This window comes from Hemicordylus capensis, chromosome 10 (assembly GCF_027244095.1).
Source record: "Hemicordylus capensis ecotype Gifberg chromosome 10, rHemCap1.1.pri, whole genome shotgun sequence".
Lineage (NCBI taxonomy): Eukaryota > Metazoa > Chordata > Lepidosauria > Squamata > Cordylidae > Hemicordylus > Hemicordylus capensis.
The window spans coordinates 23,699,713-23,720,462 of NC_069666.1; the positions used below are offsets into that span (position 1 = coordinate 23,699,713).

The window sequence follows — 20,750 nt, forward strand, 5'->3', positions numbered from 1 at the left end:
CTTTTTGTTCTTCAAATTACAACTCCCAGCATTCCCAGCCACAATTTATAGTTCAGCAACATTTGGAGGAACCCAGGTTGGGAACCACTGGTGTGAACCTACACCAAGGCAGGCATTGATCCTGAGCTACAAACTGCCTTGGTGTGGGTCTACACAATGACACTAATGTCAACCATCCACATTAAAACCAGCTGCAGACTTTAGTGTGAACCAGGCCAGATGTGCCTTCCCGTCAATGTAGATTTTCATTCCATTTATAGATGCAGAAAACAGATATATACAAGCCCTGGGTAAAATGGCAGCATGGCAGTAGAACTGCTTTCTGTTTTGACACTTTTCTTCGTTAGAAGCAAATGTATTTTAAATATAGTGATAGGAAACGAAATGGGACTTACTGATTTGTACTAGAAACTGACGGCATGGATTCTGCTCCCATTTATGTCAGTTATGAGAACACATCATCAGGAGTCCAAAATCTTGTTATGAGATAGAATGAAAACTAGCATCAGATAAGATATAACCAGTGAAGGTGGTTTGCTTGGCAATGTGGGTTCATAGAGCATAGGCTGATCCATGGATTTAAAACACCCGAAACTAGACATGCCCGGATGTGTCAGACCAAAAGCTGCCTCTAGCCCAGGGCTCTCTCTCTCTGATGCCTCCTGGAACGCGGCAAGCAGAGCCTGAAACAGTGGGCTCTCCCCTCCCAGCAACCGTTACTCATTGACCTGCTGAAATTCTAGTCAATCATTCAAGTTTCAGGTTTGCAATTCTGTGCACATTGACCCAGGAGGAAGCCCCCCCAGCAGGCCTTACTGCTCTGTGAACACGCTGAGCCTGCACACCAAGTAGACAGCATGTACTGCTAATGACTTAAATCAGCATATGAATAAAAAAGACTTCAGAAAAAAAGTATTTTTTAAAAAATGATGCATGTCTGCATATGATTTCTAGATGTGATACGTGCATGACACCACAGAGTCTCTCGTTCCTTGTGAGGAAGGAACAGTTCCAGAACAGCATGCACCACTCGATGTTTTTGGGTTTGGTTTGGGTTTTTTTAAAAAGGGTACCTTTTATGTTGATCAAAAGTTTGATACATCAACAGTGACAGATCAACAAGATTGGGACCAGGATACATTGACCCAGAGCTTTTCAGACTTGAGCTCCCAGATGTTGTTGGCCATCACCCCCAGCCGAAGGTCAGTGGGGCTGGGGATGATGGGAGTTGTAGTCCATCTGGGGGCTCAAGTCTAGAGAATCTTTGGGCTATCCACATCTCATTTTGTGTCCTCTTCACATCCAAAATATTTGGCCTTTTTTTTTTTTTTAAGTAAGGCTATAAGCTGCTAGCAAAAGAGGATAAAGGGGGTGTTGGTCTGATTTTAGTTCAGATGTACCCAATATACCTGCTGGAAAATCTATTCAACCTATTTTATTTTTATTTATTAATCAAATTTGTACACCGCCCCAAACTTTCGTCTCTGGGCGGTTAACAATAGCATAAGACAAGTTAAAATATATAAAAACTTAAAAACAATTTAACAATCACCCACACATTAAAACCTTAAAATTTTAAAGAACTGGAAAAGCTTGGGTGAAGAGGTGGGTTTTCAAATGCTTTCTAAAAATTGGCAGAGATGGGGAGGATCGTATCTCAGTACGAACATGTGGTATGCAAGCCTTCGGCAGAATACTACTACAACAAATATGTAGTACACCACACTTTTCAACAAGAGTTCCCAAAGCGGTTTACATAGAGAAACAAAAATAAAGATGGATCCCTGTCCCCAAAGGACTCACAATCTAAAAAGACAGACACCCATCCGGTGGGATGCTTTGCTGGGGTTGGGGAGGCCCAGTTGCTCTCACTCTGCTCAGTCAAGTTAGGAAGGGGACTAACCTGTTGAGAGAAAAAAAAGGGATTCCACCCAGCTTCTGATCCAAAGAACACACACAGAGAACTGTACATCTTTGGGAGGTCTTTATTTCTCCTCACTTTGTGCGCAATGATAACTCCAGCCACTGAGCACAATCCAAAAGACAGAAGCAGCAGCAGAAAATATACATGTTCAGATAAGTCCTGTTCCCCTATTCTTATGGACAGCACAAGAGTGCCAGTTACCTTAAGGTAGCGAATGCTTCCCAGTGCAGAAGCAAAATGCAGAGACACAAACCCCTCAAAAGGAACCACCCCATGACTACTGGCCAGCCACTGACCTAGAAACTGTAGCAAGGCAAAAAATGCAGTCCTACATGGTTTGCATCCAGTGCATGTGAGAAAACAAGCAAACAGGGAATGGGTACCTGGCAGGCTCGATCCTATTTCTCAGAACAGCCCTTGGAAAGGGGCTGGATCAGGCATGGAGTTGTTCCAAGACATTCAGAGGACTGTGCCATGGGTGCCCGCCATGTAATATGAAAGGAAAGAATTGCAGCTTCAACGCCTTCCAGGCACCACCGCCCCAAATACTTCCATCTCTTAGTAGGGATGGCATTGGATGTGGTGGAAGACGCAGAGCTGATGAACAGCAGCCTTGTATTTCCCCTAGCAAGACAAGACACGAGCTGCAGCATCAACATGTTGCACGTTTTCCTGCTCTCAGTCTCACTACAGGAGCTGTATTTTGTATCACCAGATGGTACATCGGGGGAGATGAGAAGAGATATAGATCTGCCTTTGGGATGTCTCCCTGTTACATCTTGTTCCAGTCTGGACAGATCGTACGGACTCTCATTTCAGTGGTATGAAATCCATTCATTACAGAACAACCAATTTCCAAGTAAAGCTAGGGATTCTCAACCTTGGGTCTCCAGATGTTGTCGGACTACAATTCCCCTCTTCCCACAATGTGGCTGGGGAAGAGGCAGGTTGTAGTCCAACAACATCTGGGGACCCCAATATAAACCGATACGAATCTGGAATACAATACAAAAGGCCTTCCGATACAGCAGTAACAACAAATTATTTGGTATCCATCTAGACAGAAAAGCACCTAGCATTCCCTTCACACTCTGCAGCAGACAAAATCAATTTGGATAACTAATCTCCACTAGAAAAAATACTAACATAATAAGTGATGTGTGGAGAAACTCAGATGCCTATTTGGAGAATGAGTCACAAACACAGTTTGATTTTCAACCATACTCCCTCAGTCCCTGCTAAGGTTAAATACCTGGGATCTGATATATATTTTAAATATTTTGAAACTGGTTCCGCGTTTCTACAGTTGCAGGTCTTTATTCATGCTTTTGAAGGACAGGTTTCAGGTGCCAATGGCAAATGGAAAGTACCTCTTTATTGGGACTTTTCTTGTCAGCTTAATTAGGTCTTTTGCTTTAGGGGAAAAAATCTTGTGCTATTTTAAGACCTTAGAAGCTTATTGCATTCCATAAAGTCTGCTAAAACAGATCAAGCCTCTTTTAAAGTTACCGGCATAATCACACTTTCATTTATCTGGCAACTAACGTCAAGTGTTTCTGTAAAGTAAGAGGACTCACAATGGAAGATGGTTGACCATTGTACATGCAATACCAAGAAAGGAATTTATTTCTACAAAAATGTTCCGACATATAATAAAGAAAAGCACTTGGAAAAAGTCCATCAAAAGCAGGCACAAGAATAGCAGCACCCATTTGGGCTGAATTTATTTAAACAAAGAGGCCCCATCTAAAAAGTTTGCCTTTCCTCGTGAGGAAAGGCAAACAAGATGTATATGAATTGCAGACAGCTAATGTGTTTTAGTAACCGTATCCATCAGGAGAGACTCGAAACCGGCAAGAAAGGATGAGACTCTAGCCCACCACTCTGCGACAGATCTCTGCTGTGAATTCTGAACACTTGGCATTACCTCCCAAATCTTTGGTCAAGACCTGAAAACAGGGAGAGAAAGAGAAAAATACATAAAAGTAGGAAATTAAGAATTTGCTTTCTAAACCACATGGCCATTTCCAGGATCAAGACAAGGGCTCCACAACTCCGGCCCTCCAGCTGATGGGAGTTTGAGTCTGGCCACAGCTGGGGAGGCTCAGGATGGCTACCCCGGAGCTGAAGTGAGACTAAAAAACTTTGGCACTCCAGCTGTATGGGACTATAACTCCCATCACCCCCAGCCAAAGGCCAACATCTGGGGGCCCAAGTTGGAGAACCCCTGCTAGAGATGATTTTCAGCTAGGCTGGGGGGTTCTCAATCTTAGGCCCTCAGATGTTGGCCTTTGGCTGGGGATGGCGGGAGTTGTAGTCAACAACATCTCAAGCACTTAATGCAGAACATTTATCTGGTTGAGGTTAACCACATTAATGGTAACCAGATACCAAGTTGGTCAATAAGGTCAATACCAATCTATTAGATCAGCCGTGCCAATTAATAAAGGCAGAACGCAGAAGATGGGTCAATTAATAGGGCTGGCAAAAAAGAAAGAAAAAAGAAGAGATATATAAATTGTTTTAAATTGTTGCCATGATTTCCAGGGTTTTTAACTGTTTAATTGGTTTTATTGTGTTTTAATAGTTTGATTTTAATTGTTAATTTGTTTTAATTGTTTTTATCATGCTGTAAACCGCCCTGAGCCATTTTGGAAGGGTATACAAATCTAGGTATACAAATCTAATAAAATAAATAAATAAAAAATATCGACCAGTCAGGCCAACATGAAGACAGGCAGGCTCCCTTCCTGGCCAGCCTAGCCAATCACCAGTGTTGGGCAAACCCCAACGAGACGTACTTTCCCATCTTTGATTGTGTCGAAGCAGGCTGCTTCTATTCTCGTGGCGAATTCGTTCAGTCCCATGTGACGCAGCATCATCACCGCACTCAAGAGAAGCGCAGTTGGGTTGGCCAAGTCCTTCCCGGCAATGTCTGGAGCCGTTCCATGAACCTACAGAGGCAAAGCATTCTTATCAGAGCAATGCACTGCTTCTCCTGATCAAAGCATTTCGCAGCGGATATCTGGCACCAGAAATCACAGCTCAGTGCTCTTAACAAAACCTATGAAGTGTCATGTGAAAGATGGCTTTGCATGAGACAAGCCACTGGGAGTTTCTCCAGAGCACAAATACCATGATAGTTAAAGCAGAGAGAGAAGAGGAGCTGGCAGTGGCTAGCCGTAGTCTTAAAGAAGCCCCTGCCCCAGAGACAATACTGAGCTAGATAGACCAATGGTCCGACTCGGTAGAAGGCAGCTTCCTATGTTCCATTCTTGTGCAACTGGATCAATGCTGCACTTCTGACCCATGCAGCAGCACAGGTGCTGTACATGGGGACTAAATTTCAGCTAATCGGGACGTCCCTAAAATGAACTTCTTCAACTCGGGAGACTGAAAGCCTGCTAACCGCCACAATGAAGTCACAGAACTTGTAGATTCGAGCAGGGCTCTCCTTCCAGAATTTCACATCGCACGAAAGGACTTTACCGATTCAAAGATGGCAACGCCATGAGCACCAATGTTTCCACTTGGTGTTACTCCAAGACCCCCAATTAATCCTGCACACAGATCACTGGAAGAGGAAGAAGAAAAGGAGAGATTATCGGGAAAATGCCAAGGCTTCCTAGCAGACGTCATCAGGAATACTGTGTGCAAAGAGTGAGAGCTCTTTGCTTACAATTCCAGAGGCAAACAATAATTCCATTTTGCTGTGCTTCTGAAAGTTAGCCCTCCTGGGCTGTCTATGGTCATATTTTTATTGTGCTTTTCAGTTTAAAAGAGAGAGATAAGCTCCCAAAGCAGCTAATAGAATCAACCAATCAGAAAGAGCCAGACCCGAGTTCAAATCCCCATTCAGCCATGAGACTAGCTGGGTGACTCTGGGCCAGTCACTTCTCTCTCAGCCTAACCTACTTCACAGGGTTGTTGTGAAAGAGAAACTCAAGTATGCAGTACACTGCTCTGGGCTCCTTGGAGGAAGAGTGGGATATAAATGTAAAAACAAAACAAAACAAAACAAAACAAAACAAAATATAGGGCGATTTCACGTGACTGCCAGCAATTTGTAAGTGGGGGAAATGTTGGGGATATGATGGGAACCACAAGCATGTGGTCCTGCTGGACATTTCTGAACTGGCCCATGTCCTGTTTCTGCATTCTCTCTGCCTGTCAGTCTCCAGCTATTCCTTGCCCAATTTCCAAATCTTTGCTAAGGAAGTTGGGAGAATGTTGAGCAAAGAATATCAGGAACTGGATTTGGAGAATGGGTGGGTTTCGGACACTTCTGCCAGAAGTGTGCACTCCAGACAGCGGCATTAAAATATCTCAAAGCATGGAAGAACAAAATTGTCATCACTCAGCACTAGACAAGCGTCCCTAGAGAGAACATTCAACAGCCATACCCCATCACAGAAAGCTCCTTGGAGCTGGTAGGCTTAATCCAGAGAAAGTAGTTCCTAAGAATCTCTCATTGAGTTCAATAATATTAGCCATGAGTAGCTGAAGTCAAATCAGTATCAATGAGGCTTGGTCAGGATTCACTTTCTGGGAGACAGCCTAGTGTTTTGAATTAATTTGATTTTTCAAACTATTTGTCATTGCTTTGGGAGCCTGAGCGGAAAAGCTTATAATCTTTTGGAGTCAATACATGTATTCTGTCATTAACTCACGACTACTTACCTAAGGATGTCACCATATAAGTTTGGCATAACAAGGACATCAAACTTAGACGGATCCTGCACCATCTAAAGGGGGGGGAGGAGGAGAAGAAACAGGCTGCTGTTTTAAGAGGACCTGAAATTGGAACTATTACGCACCTCTTGACTATCTATCTATCTATACATACACACACACACACTCTGCCCAAAACATAAGTTCTCTGGGTGGTTTACATAAAATTAAAATTTAAAATTATTAAAACACAATCAAAACACAATTAAATTTGTGATATACTCACATTCAGACACACAGTGTCAAGATACATTTCATTAAACTTAATGTCTCTGCAGTTTTCTGCTGCGTCCCTGCATTTTTTCAGGAACAGCCCGTCAGACATTCGCCTGCAAATCGATCAAAAAAAGAAAGAAAAATTGTATTTGAGGAACCTAGATGTGTTTACAGGAGTAAATATGGGGAGACGGTGACCCCTGTAACTCCCTCTATAGCAAGGGTTTTCAAGCTTGGGTCCCAGGTGCTGCTGGACTACAACTCCCATCATCCCCACCCACAATGGGCACAGGGAAACATCTCATTTTTTAGATGCATCTATTGCTCAGCAATACTAGTTTGATCCTAAAAAACATGCAGTAACTCAACCCAGTTACTTTAAGTTAGTTTCAGACAGTTGGGTGGTTTAAAAGAACCCAGCACAGTGCAATTAAAAGCACCCGTATTAACAAGTTAACTTCCTTCTACTCAAGGTTCCTTAAAAGGCTGCTTTCATAACTACACCTGGTACAAAAGAACATGGCCCAAGGCCCATCTAGTCCAGCATCCTGTTTCACACAGTGGCCCACCAGATGCCTCCGAGAAGCCAAGAGGGCATGCCCCATTTATAGGCATCTTGCCTCAAGCCCTCAGACTAGTAGCCATTGAAAGACGTGCCCTATATACTGGGACTGTTCCGACCATCGTTACTAGAGTAGGTGATGTCTCCTACCTTAGATTGGGAGCTGCACGCACTCCTGATTTTTGACCACTGGCGAGTGTCTCAACACAGTAGGAGGCAGGGAGCTCAGTCGTGTGCTAAGCCCCAGCTGGGCAGGGAGATCCCGCCCCCCCCCCCCAATTCTGAAGTTGGGGACGTGAACTGGGTAGGGCGTGCTCATCCTCATCATGCTCATTAGCACACAAGCAAGATCCCTGCCTTCAAATCTGTTTTACACTCACATGCTTCATTCATACAGTACTAGGAAACCCCATCCATGGGAAGTCACTTCCCTCCCTCTCTTCAGCTGTTTACAGAAGGATGTGCTCCAACCAGGGAGGGAAGAAGTTTCCATGATTGCCAGCCTGGAGAGATCCAGGCTGCCTATCACAGAAGCTCCTTCCCTCGTGGTTACAATGGGTTACCCCCCTGCAGACTACAGCTGCTTTGACTGTGAGCGGCTGAAGAGAGGAGGTGAACGGCAGGTCTGGAGCAGGATTTCCTCCCTGCTTTCCCAGCTGCAAGTGTAACATCTGAACAAAGCTACAGACCATCACAAATCGGGAGCATCGCAGTTGGGTAGGACACTTGTCCTATCCAAGTTCTGATTGTGGGAACAGCCTATTATCTGCTGGCGGGGGGGTCAACTACTTTCATGAGGTCAGAATGAATGGACTAACTGGAAACAGGCAAGCCTCATGCTATGGGATAGAATCTGCGGAATTCACTATTAACTGAGGAATGTTCTCTTACAACCATTTCATGAAACTCACAACATGTGCAGAATAGTATTATAGCCAACTAACTTAAGTCCCATTGAGTTTCCTTTTGAAACGTAGAAAACAGGAAGAGTTCAAGCGTCAATGCCCAACTGCTAACTGTGGGTCCCAGATTTGCCCCTTTGGGCAGCCTCGTGTGGCAGCAAGAGGCCATCATGCACTTCTGTATTTCAAAAAACAGCAACAGGGATGCGGAACATTAGAATTTGGTTACTCTGTTATAACACATACATAATGTTTGCTTTGTGCACAGCCGTAACTTTGCTTCTCTGATTGTTTCTGGCATACTCAAACGCAAAGTCAGCAATACGCTTGCTTGCTTCTTCTGTAATGAGTTTGATACTCTGTACAACGCCATCAACAATCTGAAAGACACATAACAGTTACGTGGGTAGTAAAAAGCTGAGTTACAAGGGCAGGGGGGTGGTTGGGTGAATTATCAGGCCTGCAGAGCGCAGCATTTCAAATTCAATACCGTTTCTGTTGCAGTTAGGAGCTAATTCAACTTGCACGATTGGTAGAACTCTACAGACTTACCACATGCTCAATGCCGCTATATTCGCCTTCCGTGTTCTCTCGTATTGTGACGATGTCGACATCTGTGTAAGGGGTCTTGTAGCCTTCGATCGATACGCAGGGACGGACGTTGGCATAAAGGTCAAATGTCTTACGGAGCAGCAGGTTCATGGACGGGTGGCCAGCAGCGATGGGAGTCTTCAGAGGGCCTGAAACAGAGCAGGGGAGGAACAAGGAAGTGGAAAGTGACAGAATACTGTCAGTTTCATGGAGCTGGCAGATACTAGCCTGTGACTTAGTAACAGCATTCATTCTTCACCACCACTCCCTAGTAAATCAGTACCAGTTGGGGGCCACAGAAATCACCATCATCAAATTACAAGAAGCAAATTTACTGGGAAAAGCCTATATTCTGCAACGATATCTATAACAATTGACAATAAAATTCAGCCATCCCAGGTCCTTGGGAAGGACTCAATGTCTGGATAAAACAAACCAGTCAATAACACCTGTCTGACTGTGTAAACCAGATATACTAATACTAATAATGATAATCAATCAGGCCAACACCTGCAGGAGGGCCAAAGGTCCTCCACCCTGGATTAGTCCCTTCTATCTTCTATCTGTCCCACCAACAGCAAGGAAAGGCTGTGTCAGTGGAAGGATAACTTGTTTATGTTTACTAGCCTAATTTAAAGGGTGCGAGATCAAAAAGCAGCTTAGTTGTACCAAACAAAATCAACACATGCTTGTTCATAAAGATGCGGCAAAGCTCAGCATTTAGGATGTCAACAGGAGCTTCCAGAATACCTTTCAGCCCTATCTTGTTCTTGTCCATGGACTCTTTGGCGTCTTGCGGGATTGTCCATTTCCCTCCTGGCCCTTGAATCGCCGTCACGTTTCTCTCTTCAAACTGAACAGGAGCCTAAAACACAATTGTTTCATGTTATCTTCTGAGCTGGTTGGCGGGTGGGGGGGAGAAAAAAAAACCCACTGCCAAAAGGGATTTTGTCTAGACACAGAAAAGATTTAGCCTCTGCGATCCCTTCCTCTGCTTAAGATGTGCCAACCCTGCCGTTTTTAGGAGAAATAGTGGGAAATCTTTCACAGGAAAGAAGGCCTAGCCTCATGACAAGCCACTGAAAAGGCTTTAATCTGAATTGCCACCGGTATGTTGCGGCACTTATTTGCTGGAGTGGGCCCACCTCAGGGCAGCTTTCTGCAGTATTCACCGAGGTTCAGCATTGATCCAAGATTTCTGATGGACAGAGGCAGATTCATCTGTGCTCCTCATCTAAATTTAAAATTCTGGCTATACAAGTAAGGGGTATCTTGCTCAGCTTTCTTAGCTTACAGCCACTCAGGGAATATCCCATTTTGCAAGATGCTTGGTCTCAGAGTCTGCTGCCATCTCCAATTTAAAGGAACCCTGGTTGCATTCAGATCTTGCTCCCTTTGGCTCCAGCTCCTCTTTCCACCTCGCCTCTAAGTTTAACGTAGGCTCTCTGGGGCAGAGGTCTGCCTTGGTTTAGATCAGGGATTTCTAACATGGAGTCCTTGGGATAGATCCACAGAGTCCTAAGAAAGATCCCCAGGGATATTTGAAGCCTGTCCACCCATGCTGCAGCTGTGCTATTTGTTCCCCATCTGAGGATTGCCGGCTTGACGTTGACACAGCCTCAGCAATGTGTCCACTGCAGAAGGGGAGGGAGGAGGGTGAAGACCTTCCTCCTCTGTTCTGATTGGCTGGCTTCATGCTGAAGCTAAGCATCTCTCTTCCTTCAGCCTGATGGGTTCAGAAAATTAGCACTAAGTATCCTACTCCTATTGAAATTAATGGAACAAGTAAGCTTGCCTATTAATTTCAGTGGGAGGACTCATGAGTAACTCATGAGTCTGCATGTAAGCCTGGGACTGATGTAGCTTGTTGCATCACTGTAACATTTAAATTTGTATACATGCTTGCATTTGTGTGCGTGCACCCACACCCCCACCCCTGTAGGGGACATCTTAGTTGTAGGGATGTGCACAAAACAGATTTTGTGTTCTGTTTCAAAATGCAAAGTGGCTAAGATGTTCCCTTGAAACAGCAGTTGAGCCGGCTGTTTTGACGGCATAACGTTTTGAGTGTTTCAGCCAGAGGGAACAATGGGGAACTCGAAACACCCCATCATTCCCGACGGTTGGTTCCCAGGGACACCAAAGTGGGTTGTGTGGTAGGGCATGATGGGCGCTACCTACCACCCAACCCACAAAAGAAAGGGGCAAGTGGGTGATTTTAAATACTTTTTTAACCTTTCCCCCAAACTCCCATAGGATTCACACAGATTGTAACTTTCCTTATAGCACACTGTGAACCAGCACCACCATGTGCGAAACTGAAGTCTGAAAAGGTCATTAATGCCAAACATATACCCCAACACTCAACTGACATCTTTGATGAAAACAAAACAAGTGTCCTCAGATACTATATTGCACAATGCTCCTTTTCTCCCTGAAGATCAAGTCAAGACTGAGATATGTGGAAAACCTTTATTATGATTACTCAACTCAGAGAAGGGAGACACGCAGCCCTTAAAATCTGCTCTTTCATTTTTATAGGCAGATTTCCAGACCCTATGGTTCAAACAGGCACAAAGAAAACAGAGTCCCCAAATCCAGGGGACTGTCCAAATCTTCCCCATAACCTCAACACCAAAAACATGCAGTGGGAATGAACCAGGTGAGCTGCACCTGCGTGCCTGCAAAACAGATTGCTCCAGCCGACTAACACACACACTGGCTGCACAATGCAATGCTATTAATCAATAAAGATCAAACACAAAGGTCACAGCATTACAATGTGCATTACGATTCCAAAGTCTCATGTTGATGTGTGTTGCCACCACCGCTGAAGCAGGAGCATCAGCTGCTGCTGGTCACCGACTATAATCAAAGCCTGATCTGCAGCACTCTGAAAGCCACTGCTCTCCCCTAAGAGGGGGAACAGCCATTCCTAGACCCACAGGTCAGCCCCAGTGAAGAGCTCCTTGCTTTTCAGACCTTCTCCTTCAACTGACCTATTGCTCTTCCAAAACTTACTCCCTAAGAGAGCAAATCCTAAAATAGTATTGGAACATACAGGTAAAAAGCCACATGGCAATCAGAGAAGAAACGTTTACCTTAGCTGCTTCAAAGATCTTCATGACAGCAGCGGATATTTCGGGTCCAATGCCATCTCCTGGGATCAAAGTCACTGTCTGTGTCTAGGGGTTAAAAGAGTATCCATCAATTAGTATACCACATATCAATGCGCAAAAATGTGTTGGTTACCTATGGCTTGCATAGTGCCAGATTACTTTCATATTCTAACACTTGCTGGAAATTGAAATACTGCTAAAAATGCTGAAGGAAGCAGTGTCATTACTACTCTGCAGCTGCAGGAAAGAAAAGCTGTTTTGTCTTCTCTTTTTCTAGTTTTCTTTGTGTAGGGAATATTTGTCATGGGAAAAAGCCTTCAACATTAGATCTCCCATTTGCTGTATGAAGTGAGCAAACCCAGGTTACCTGAGAGAGCGCTTTGCCTCATATGTTCCTACCTGGACCTTGAGATCTCCTCTGAGTACCAGGTGCAGGGGAGTAACAGCAGGAGAGAGGCATGCCCTCAACTCCTGCCTGTGGCTTCCAGCGGTATCTGGTGGGCCACTGTGCGAAACAGGATGCTGGACTAGATGGGCCTTCTTGGGCCTGATCCAGCAGGGCTGTTCTTAGGTTCAGTGGCCCTGCTCTTACCACTCCTACCAAATAAGGCAAGACAGATGACTACTAGGGCTGGGTGCTCCCGACCCCGATCGTGAAAACAGCCCTACTGCAGCAAAAACAGCTTCGTCGCTGAATAATGACCCTGCTCTCTGCAAAAGCCTGGGTTGACCCTTGAACCCTATCCTGCCCCCACTCGTTTTTATCCCACATGCGCCAAGCACATGCCTGAAGCAAGATTAAGAACAAAACACACAAAGCAAAGCATATAAAGCCACAGATCAGTTTGTATCAATGTAAACATGTGGAAGAGTCAGGCCTCTAGAAGATGCTAAGAGAAGCATGTGTGACATGTTTCAGCAGTCTATAGCAACACAATCACTAATGGGTTCTTCTAGAACAGTGGTTCTTAAAGTGGGGTCCACCAGATGTTGCTATGCTGGGAGCTGTCATTCAGAAACATCTGGCAGACCCCATATTAAGAAACACTGTTCTTGAAGAAAGGCTTAGGATTGGATCAAAGCAGCAAAGGAATCTACTCTAGATAGCAACATTCTATACAAGTAAATAAAATAAAAACTACTGTTTATAGGGAGGATTTCAAAAGAATGGTGTGGAAGATGAGAAGGTTCTCAATGTTTCCTCTCCCAGTGAAGTTTTCCAAACATCAAGTGGTTAGTTTAATCCATTAAATAGAAATCACTCAAATGATGTATGGATATTGTCAATGAATTTGTCTTCTGTGTAATGAGCTTTGCTTTTTCCAAAGGGTTCACTTTAAGGCAAATCAGTAAGATTTTCTAAGCATGCAATCACAAAGAGCTACCTCTGTTCAAATTAGTATGACAGCTCTGAAGCATACACTAACTGAACAGAGGTCATTTTCAGATTAAGCTAAACTAACATAAGAACTGTGTGCCCTGGATTCATTGTGCAAGTCAGCATTGTTCTTGAGAAGCTTCCCCAAAAGGAAAAAAACAAAAACAAACTAGTATACTCACAGTACTACCAAAACGTCTGGTCACCTGTTTTTGGCTTTTGAACCCCCCTAGTAAACGAAAGACCTGCAGAAATATGGGAGAAATGCCAGTAATTTAGATAACCAGGGAAGCAATAGCAATGAGAATCCCTCAAACTAAGACGCCTACATTTGGTGGTATTTTTCCATAACTGAAGGATGTATGCAAGCAAAAAAACCAAAAGCAGAAAAAACCAAACAAACCAGGAAGGGAAGATATGCACATGGAACACGTCCATGCGATTCCTTTTTCCAAGCAGGAGGGCTGGAAGCGGCTTTTAAAAATTCTTCCGAAGGAGCTTGGAACTTGGTGCAGGGAAGCCGCCATCTTAGAAAAAGGCAACAAGAGCATTCTGCAAGCACGTGATCATTTATGTGCAAATAAAGAATCCCACTGGACGGACACTACAATGTTTAAGCCACTCAACTGAAACATGCAGGCTCTCCGACTATCTTAGCAGGGAGGAGTATGCCCAGACATCAATATTTCTGCTCGCCAACAACTTGGTATCTCTTCTCTGCGCCAGCACAAATCACCTGGCCTCTGCTTGATTTGCTTACATAGGGAGAACCATTTCTGGGAAGGGGTTTCGGACCCCAACTTCACTGGGTAAAGGGCTGAGCTTATCCCTGGGCACCTCTCCAACCAAGGGCATCCTCAGAGGAAAGGGGGCCAGGGCCCACCTGTCCAACACATCCCTCCCCTGCCCCAGTCAAATGTTCCACATCACACGCCAAAGGCCATTGTGGCTGGAGCTTATGGGAGTTGAAGTCCAACAGCATCTGGGGACCCAGGTTTGAGAGCCCGTGCCTATATAAATCAAGTGTTCAAACATTTCTCTCCGACAAGAACAGAGAGGACAAAGCACTTCACTCTGGTCTTTCACCCACTTTGAATAAAGAATGGGCAGCACAGAATTGTTAGCCTTCGGCCTTTTTTTTTTTTGGCAGCCATATATGGCCTCGTCGATCCATAGATCACGTTATCTCTCATGCCTGCTCCAAACTCTGTTTGAAGACAATAGACTCTCCCAACCCGAAAAACTGCATTTTTCTACCCAGCTCACAAGAACTCGTGTGGCTGCATAATGCCAGCCTGGCTTTCCACAGCCAAGCACAGGGATCCCTGCCAAGGGGGGAAAAGAGGTTTTCCCTTTAAAAAAAAAATGCTTTCCAGGTTTTGATTTCACACTGCAAGCCTGGAAAAACACTGTGCGGACAGGCTCTCCGTGGTCACCCTCTCAGCAGCGATGTTTCCTGGGCCGCCTTCAGCAAGTCACTGCAAGCACTTCAGGCTTATTTTCTCTCTGCATGACGGGAAAGCATCCCACAGAGAGGAAAGTGTGAATGACACATCGGTTCCTAGTAACAGGTCTCCATTTACAATATCTGTAGAAAGCACAAGGTTTACTACCTACAGTATATCATCTTTGCATGAATGCCTCCGTGTATGGTAAAGAAGTGGGGGGGGGGGGGACAAACAGTTTTACAGGCAGACATCCTGGTCCTCAGACTTACATAGGAACATAGGAAGCTGCCACATTCTGAGTCAGACCATTGGTCCATCTAGCTCAGTATTGTCTACCCAGACTGGCAGCGGCTTCTCCAAGGTGGCAGGCAGGAATCTCTCAGCCCTATCTTGGAGATGCTGCCAGGGAGGGAACTTGGAACCTAGAAGCTCTTCCCAGAGCGGCTCCATCCCCTGAGAGGAATATCTTACAGTGCTCACACATCAAGTCTCCCATTCATATGCAACCAAGGCAAACCCTGCTTAGCTAGGGGGACAAGTCATGCTTGCGACCACCAGACCAGCTCTCCTCTCCTTTCAAGGGTAAAAAATTCATGTTACTGTTAAAGTGCCTCATACCCTAGGGATCAAGCAGCAAGCTATTTCAGAGAATATTGGCGGGTGTGTGTGTGTGTGTGTGTGTGTGTGTGTGTGTGTGTGTGTGTGTGTGTGTGTAGAGGAGAAGAATGAAATGGGAATATATGATCACAGAGTATATAAGCCCAAGCTCAGGCTAAAGCCCATTTTAGAGACTACTCTGTGGCAGTGGAGGCGGGAAAGACACATTCTCCTTCGGCCTCTATCATTTCATGTGGCAAAATCCAGCACCCAGGTGATGGGGGAAGAACCATCAGCAGCTCACTGTAACCAGTTTGCGTATCACTTTGCAGATAAAAATCACTCGCATCCGTGCTCCAGGATTTCAGCAGTTCTAGGAGACATGCCGTTGCAATCATCTGGCCCCACTGTGATAGATTCTTTTCGGTTAGCACAGCCTGAGGAAGTGGACAAGATCCTAGGCAGTGTGCAGGCAACATCATGCGCTCTGGACCCCTGCTCTTCACGGCTAGTAAATCTGCCAGGGGAGGGACAGGTAGGTGGTTGGAGCAAATGATTAATGCTTCACTAAGGGAGGGTAGGATGCCATTGAGCCTCAAACAGTGGAAAGACCACTATTAAAAAAGCCCTCCCTTGATTCCAACAACTTTGAGAACCATCGGCCCGTTTCAAATCTTCCCTTTTTAAGCAAGGTGTGGTGCCTGTGCAGCTGCAAAGGGTCTTGGATGATATGGATTATCTAGACCCTTTTCAATCCGGCTTTCGCCCTGGGTTTGGGACGGAAACTGCCTTGGTCACCGTGGTGGACCTACGCTGGGAACTAGACAGGGGGAGTTGGTTCTGCTGGAGCTCTCAGTGACATTCAATACCATCAACCATGGTATCATTCTGGACCGCCTCTCGGGTACAGGGACTGGGGGTAGTGCACCGGAGTGGTTCTGGTCCTTTCTTGAGGGGGGGGGGAGGGAGTTCCTGAATGTGGTCCTGGGGGGTTTCTGCTTGGCCTATGGCAGGGCTGCACAACTCAAATGCCCTGGCGGGCCAGAACCATCCACAACTTGGCGTGCAGGGGCAGAGGTCAATTTTTAGCACATTATTACATTAAATTTAAAAATCGTATTAGTTACTTGTTATTCCATTAAATTTAAAAGTCATATTAGTTACTTGCGGACCTATTCCCACTGTCAATGGACCCATAGTTTCAGCCAAGGATAGGTCCTGCCCCTACTCAATGAGTGGGGCCCCAAGAGTGCCTGCCAGCCCCAAACAAATGCCAAGTCCTCTCCGCTCCCTAGACTGTTTTTGCTTTCAGGCTGCAATGCTAGGTTTGCTTACATGGGAGTAAACCTCAGTGGGCGTATGGTCAATGGAGCATATTTCTGAGAAAGCAGGCACAGGATGGCACCACAGGCAGATCCAGCTCCTGTATTGCTGCAGGATACCTGGGGGCCAGTAAAATAGTCACTGCGGGCCGAATCCGGTCCCCGGGCCTTATGTTGTGCAGGCCTGGCCTATGGGGTCCCAGCAAGGCTCAGGATTGTCCCCCATGCTGTTTAACATCGACATGAAACTGTTGGGAGAGGTCATCGGGAGGTTTGGGCTGAAGTGTCATCAGTACTCAGATGACACTCAGGTCTACCTTTCCCTGACATCAGATCCTTGGGAAGCAGTAGATGTCCTGAACTGGGGGCTGGAGGCGGTGATGGGCTGGGTGTGGGCTAGCAAACTAAGGTTGAATCCAGACAAGAAAGAGGCACTGTTGGTCAGGAGGAAAGCAAATTAGGATAGGGTGATTCAACCAGCTCTGGATAGGATTGTACTCCCCTTGAAAGAGCGAGTGCACAGCTTGGGGGTATTGGTGGACCAGGTTCTGCTTTTGGATGCTCAGGTGGAGGCAGTGGCCAGGGGTGCCTTTGCACAGCTTCAGCTAGTATGCCTGATGTGGCCCTTTCTCAAGGCGGCAGATCTGGCCATGGTTACCCATGCTTTAGTCGCATCGTGGCTAGATTACTGCACTGTGCTCTACGTGGGGCTGCCCTTGAAGAATATTCAGAAACATCAGTCAGTGCAGAATGCAGCTGCCAGGGTTCTCTCTGGAACTGCTCGCGCAGAGCATATTACACCTACTCTGAAAGAGCTGCACTGGTTGCCAATTTGTTTCTGGATCCAATTCAAGGTGCTGGTTATTACTGCTATGGATGCAAAAGCTGGACTTTGAAAAAGCAAGATAGAAAAAGTATTGACATTTTTGAACTTGGGTGCTGGAGAAGACTTTGGAGGATACCATGGACAGCCAGGAAAACAAACAAATGGATCATGGAATAAATCAATCCCGGATTCTCACTCGAGGCACAAATGACTATGCTCAAACTATCATACTTCGGATACATTATGTGAAAACCCAGCTCCCTTGAGAAGTGCATAATGCTGGGGAAAGTGGAAGGAAAAGAAGAAGACGACCAGCAGCAGCAAGGTGGATGGACTCAATTAGGACAGCAATGAATGCACCATGGAGATACCTTCAAGGCCAAGTTGAAGACAGATCATCCTGGGGAGAATCTACCTATGTGGTTGCTAAGAGTCGACACCGACTTGACGGCACTTAATCAATCAGTCAGTAAACAAGATCTGGGGTCCCTGTTGCATGGAACACCTGCTTGTCATTTGGGGGGGGGGGGTTCTACCCACCTATCAGGGAGTAGTGGGAGATAAAGCAGAAGAAAGAGTCCAAGTCTGATAGCAAACCTCTGGACATCATAGGAACATAGGAAGCTGCCTCTAGCTCAGTATTATCTACCCAGACTGGCAGTGGCTTCTTCAAGGTTGCAGGCAGGAATCTCTCCCAGCCCTATCTCGGAGATGCTGCCAGGGAGGGAGCTTGAAACGTTCTGCTCTTCCCAGAGCGGCTCCATCCGCTAAGGGGAACATCTTCCAGTCCTCACACTTCTAGTTTCCCATTCATATGCAACCAGGACAGACCCTGCTTAGCTAAGGGGATAAGTTAAGAGACTAAGTTCAGGACTTCACCAGTGTTCCCTCTAACAAATCCCCAGATGTTGTTGACTACAGTTCCCATAATCCCAAAGGCCACTGCGGCTAGGGATTCTGGGAATTGTAGTCAACAACATCTGAGGATCCCCACTGGAGAGAATACTGGACTTCACCAGTGTAAATCTTGACTCTGCCATAAGCTTCACCAAGCACTTCCTTCTTTAACAAGCTCCAGGCACTTTTGACAACATGTTATGTTTACACCCAATTACATCTCTCACATGGAGACAGGACACAAAACAAACACTCTTTACTCAGTCAGTAGGCAACTGGCGTACATACAAAGCTGCCTGCTTTTAGACATACTCAGTGTTACTGTCACTTTACACACAAACAGTCCTCAAAAGCAACACAAGGGTAACACCATCACTACAACTAGATTAGGAACCTAGGAAGCTGCCATATACCGAGTCAAACCACTAGGCCATCTAGCTCACTATTGTCTATACAGACTGACAGTGGTTTCTCCCAGCCCTACCTGGAGATGCCGGGGAGGGAACTTGGAACCTTCTGCATGCAAGCAGGCAGGTGCTCATCCCAGAGAAAACCCCATCCCCGAAGGAGAGACTCACAGGTAGTCTCCCATTCAAATGCAAACCAGAGTAGACCCTGCTTAGCAAAGATGACAATTCATGCTTGCTACCAAGCCAATCCCTCTCAGCTGCCACACAGATACAGCAGTACAAGGACACAGGTTGTTGCGAGGATTCCATCAATAACCCTCATTTCATTACATGAAACACACAGTACTCAAAAAGTGCTATAAGATGAGAGAATACTACGATTTTGATAGGCACAGTTGGGAAATGACTTGACTAGCAAGCTAGAAGTTGCCAGTTCGAATCCCCGCTGCTACGTTTCCCAAACTATGGGAAACTCCTATATCGGGCAGCAGCGGTATAGGAAGATGCTGAAAGGCATCATCTCATACTGTGTGGGAGGAGGCAATGGTCAACCCCTCCTGTATTCTCCCAAAGAAAACCACAGGGCTCTGTGGTCGCTAGGAGTCGACACTGACTCGACAGCACACTTTACCTTTACCATTTTGATACCAGACTAGATAGGTCGAAGGGCTAATATTCAACAGAGCCCGCCTTATGTTATTAATGTAGAAGTCAAGCCTTCATGCCCAAAGGCAGTCTACCTCCAGATAGCAGCTGCTGGGGACAGTTCACAAGGGTCACTGCCTTTGATCCCTACTTGTGGGCTTCCCCCCAGGATACGTGGCTGGCCAGCCACAGTGGGAAACCAAATACTGAGCCTAGAGGCACCCCGCAACATTTTTCACAAGGGTAAGGCATTAAGATCTGCAGGGCTGCTTTCAACAGTGACCTGGTGACAGAGGTTGACTCCTGGCCGATCCTGAAGAACTGGCAGCCGCAGGACTTTCGACTCAGGATCCAGGCAGGCTGCTGTTAGGACAGACAACCATGGCTCTCCAGTGGCTGCTGTACTACAACTCCCATCACCCCCAGTCACACTAAACTGGAGAGCCAAGGTTGCCTACTCCCACATCAGGCTCTTTCCCTCCCAGCACACAGGGGCCTTCCTTAGAGCAGGGCTGCATCTCCAGCTCAACCCTCCAGCTGTGGCTGGACTACAACTCCCATCACCCCCCTGGGCAACGGCCAGGGAGGATGGGAGTTGCAGCCCAACATCTGCAGGAGAGCTGACGCTGTGCAACGCTGGAGGAAGGATGGGCTCAAGGGCATGTCCTCTCAGCATCCCTTCCCAGCCCTGAGCGGAGCTGCCGTCCTCTCCCCAGAGGCGTGGCGCAGGGGCAGGCAAGGTCACGCGGCGGAGAAGCCAGATCTCGCGAGAGCCAGCGCGCAGGCGCCAAGGTCGCGCCAGGGTCCAGCCGCGACCCCCTCTGACGGGGAGGGGAGGCCGCTTCGGGGGCCCTCCCCGCCCTCGGCCCGTCTCCTCCTCACCTTCGGCACCCACGACGAGGAGGCAGCCATGGCGGCGGAAGCGGGGACGGCTCCTTCCCTCGCCGGCGGCGCTGACCGAGGAGACACGCACGCTTCGCACGCCGGCCTCTCAGCCCCGCGCCGACCAATCAAGGCCGGCGCCTGCCCGCGAGCCGCAGCGGATTGGTGGGAGCCGCCGCCGTGAAGGGAGACTCGCCCCGCCTCTCCCCTCGGCCACGCCCCCTAGTGCGAGAGGCCCCGCCCTGCCCAGTTTGTCGAGGCAGGCAGTGTGGTTCTTTATAGAGAATAGCCATTTGAATT

The 20,750-nt window shown here is 46.5% G+C and overlaps 1 protein-coding gene across 2 annotated transcripts; it reads right to left on the minus strand.

Moving 5' to 3' along the window:
- Nucleotides 1–1,969: 1,969 nt before the first annotated feature.
- Nucleotides 1,970–20,640, minus strand: IDH3A (isocitrate dehydrogenase (NAD(+)) 3 catalytic subunit alpha). 2 transcript variants are annotated; one of them, XM_053272718.1, is made up of 11 exons: nt 20,451–20,604; nt 13,606–13,668; nt 12,028–12,111; nt 9,677–9,791; nt 8,888–9,075; nt 8,582–8,715; nt 6,882–6,984; nt 6,605–6,669; nt 5,414–5,498; nt 4,726–4,878; nt 1,970–3,873 (listed from the first exon to the last, which is right to left on the minus strand). In XM_053272718.1, exons 1-11 carry the CDS (start codon nt 20,478–20,480, stop codon nt 3,796–3,798), a joined length of 1,098 nt encoding a protein of 365 aa, XP_053128693.1. In that variant the 5' UTR covers nt 20,481–20,604; the 3' UTR covers nt 1,970–3,795. The 2 variants fall into 2 exon arrangements, 1 of the variants encoding a protein (XP_053128693.1); XR_008311483.1 differs by lacking the exon at nt 1,970–3,873 and having other exon boundaries at nt 4,741–4,878; nt 5,334–5,498; nt 20,451–20,640.
- Nucleotides 20,641–20,750: the final 110 nt, after the last annotated feature.

Excerpts from the sequence above, each read along its gene's own strand:
- IDH3A (XM_053272718.1), bottom strand. The coding sequence starts at position 20,480 with ATGGCTGCCTCCTCGTCGTGGGTGCCGAAG. Across the intron at positions 9,792-12,027 it reads AGATCTTTGAAGCAGCTAAG|GCTCCTGTTCAGTTTGAAGA; the intron begins GTAAACGTTTCT and ends ATTGTGTTTTAG. Across the intron at positions 3,874-4,725 it reads ACACAATCAAAGATGGGAAA|GTCTTGACCAAAGATTTGGG; the intron begins GTACGTCTCGTT and ends CCCTGTTTTCAG.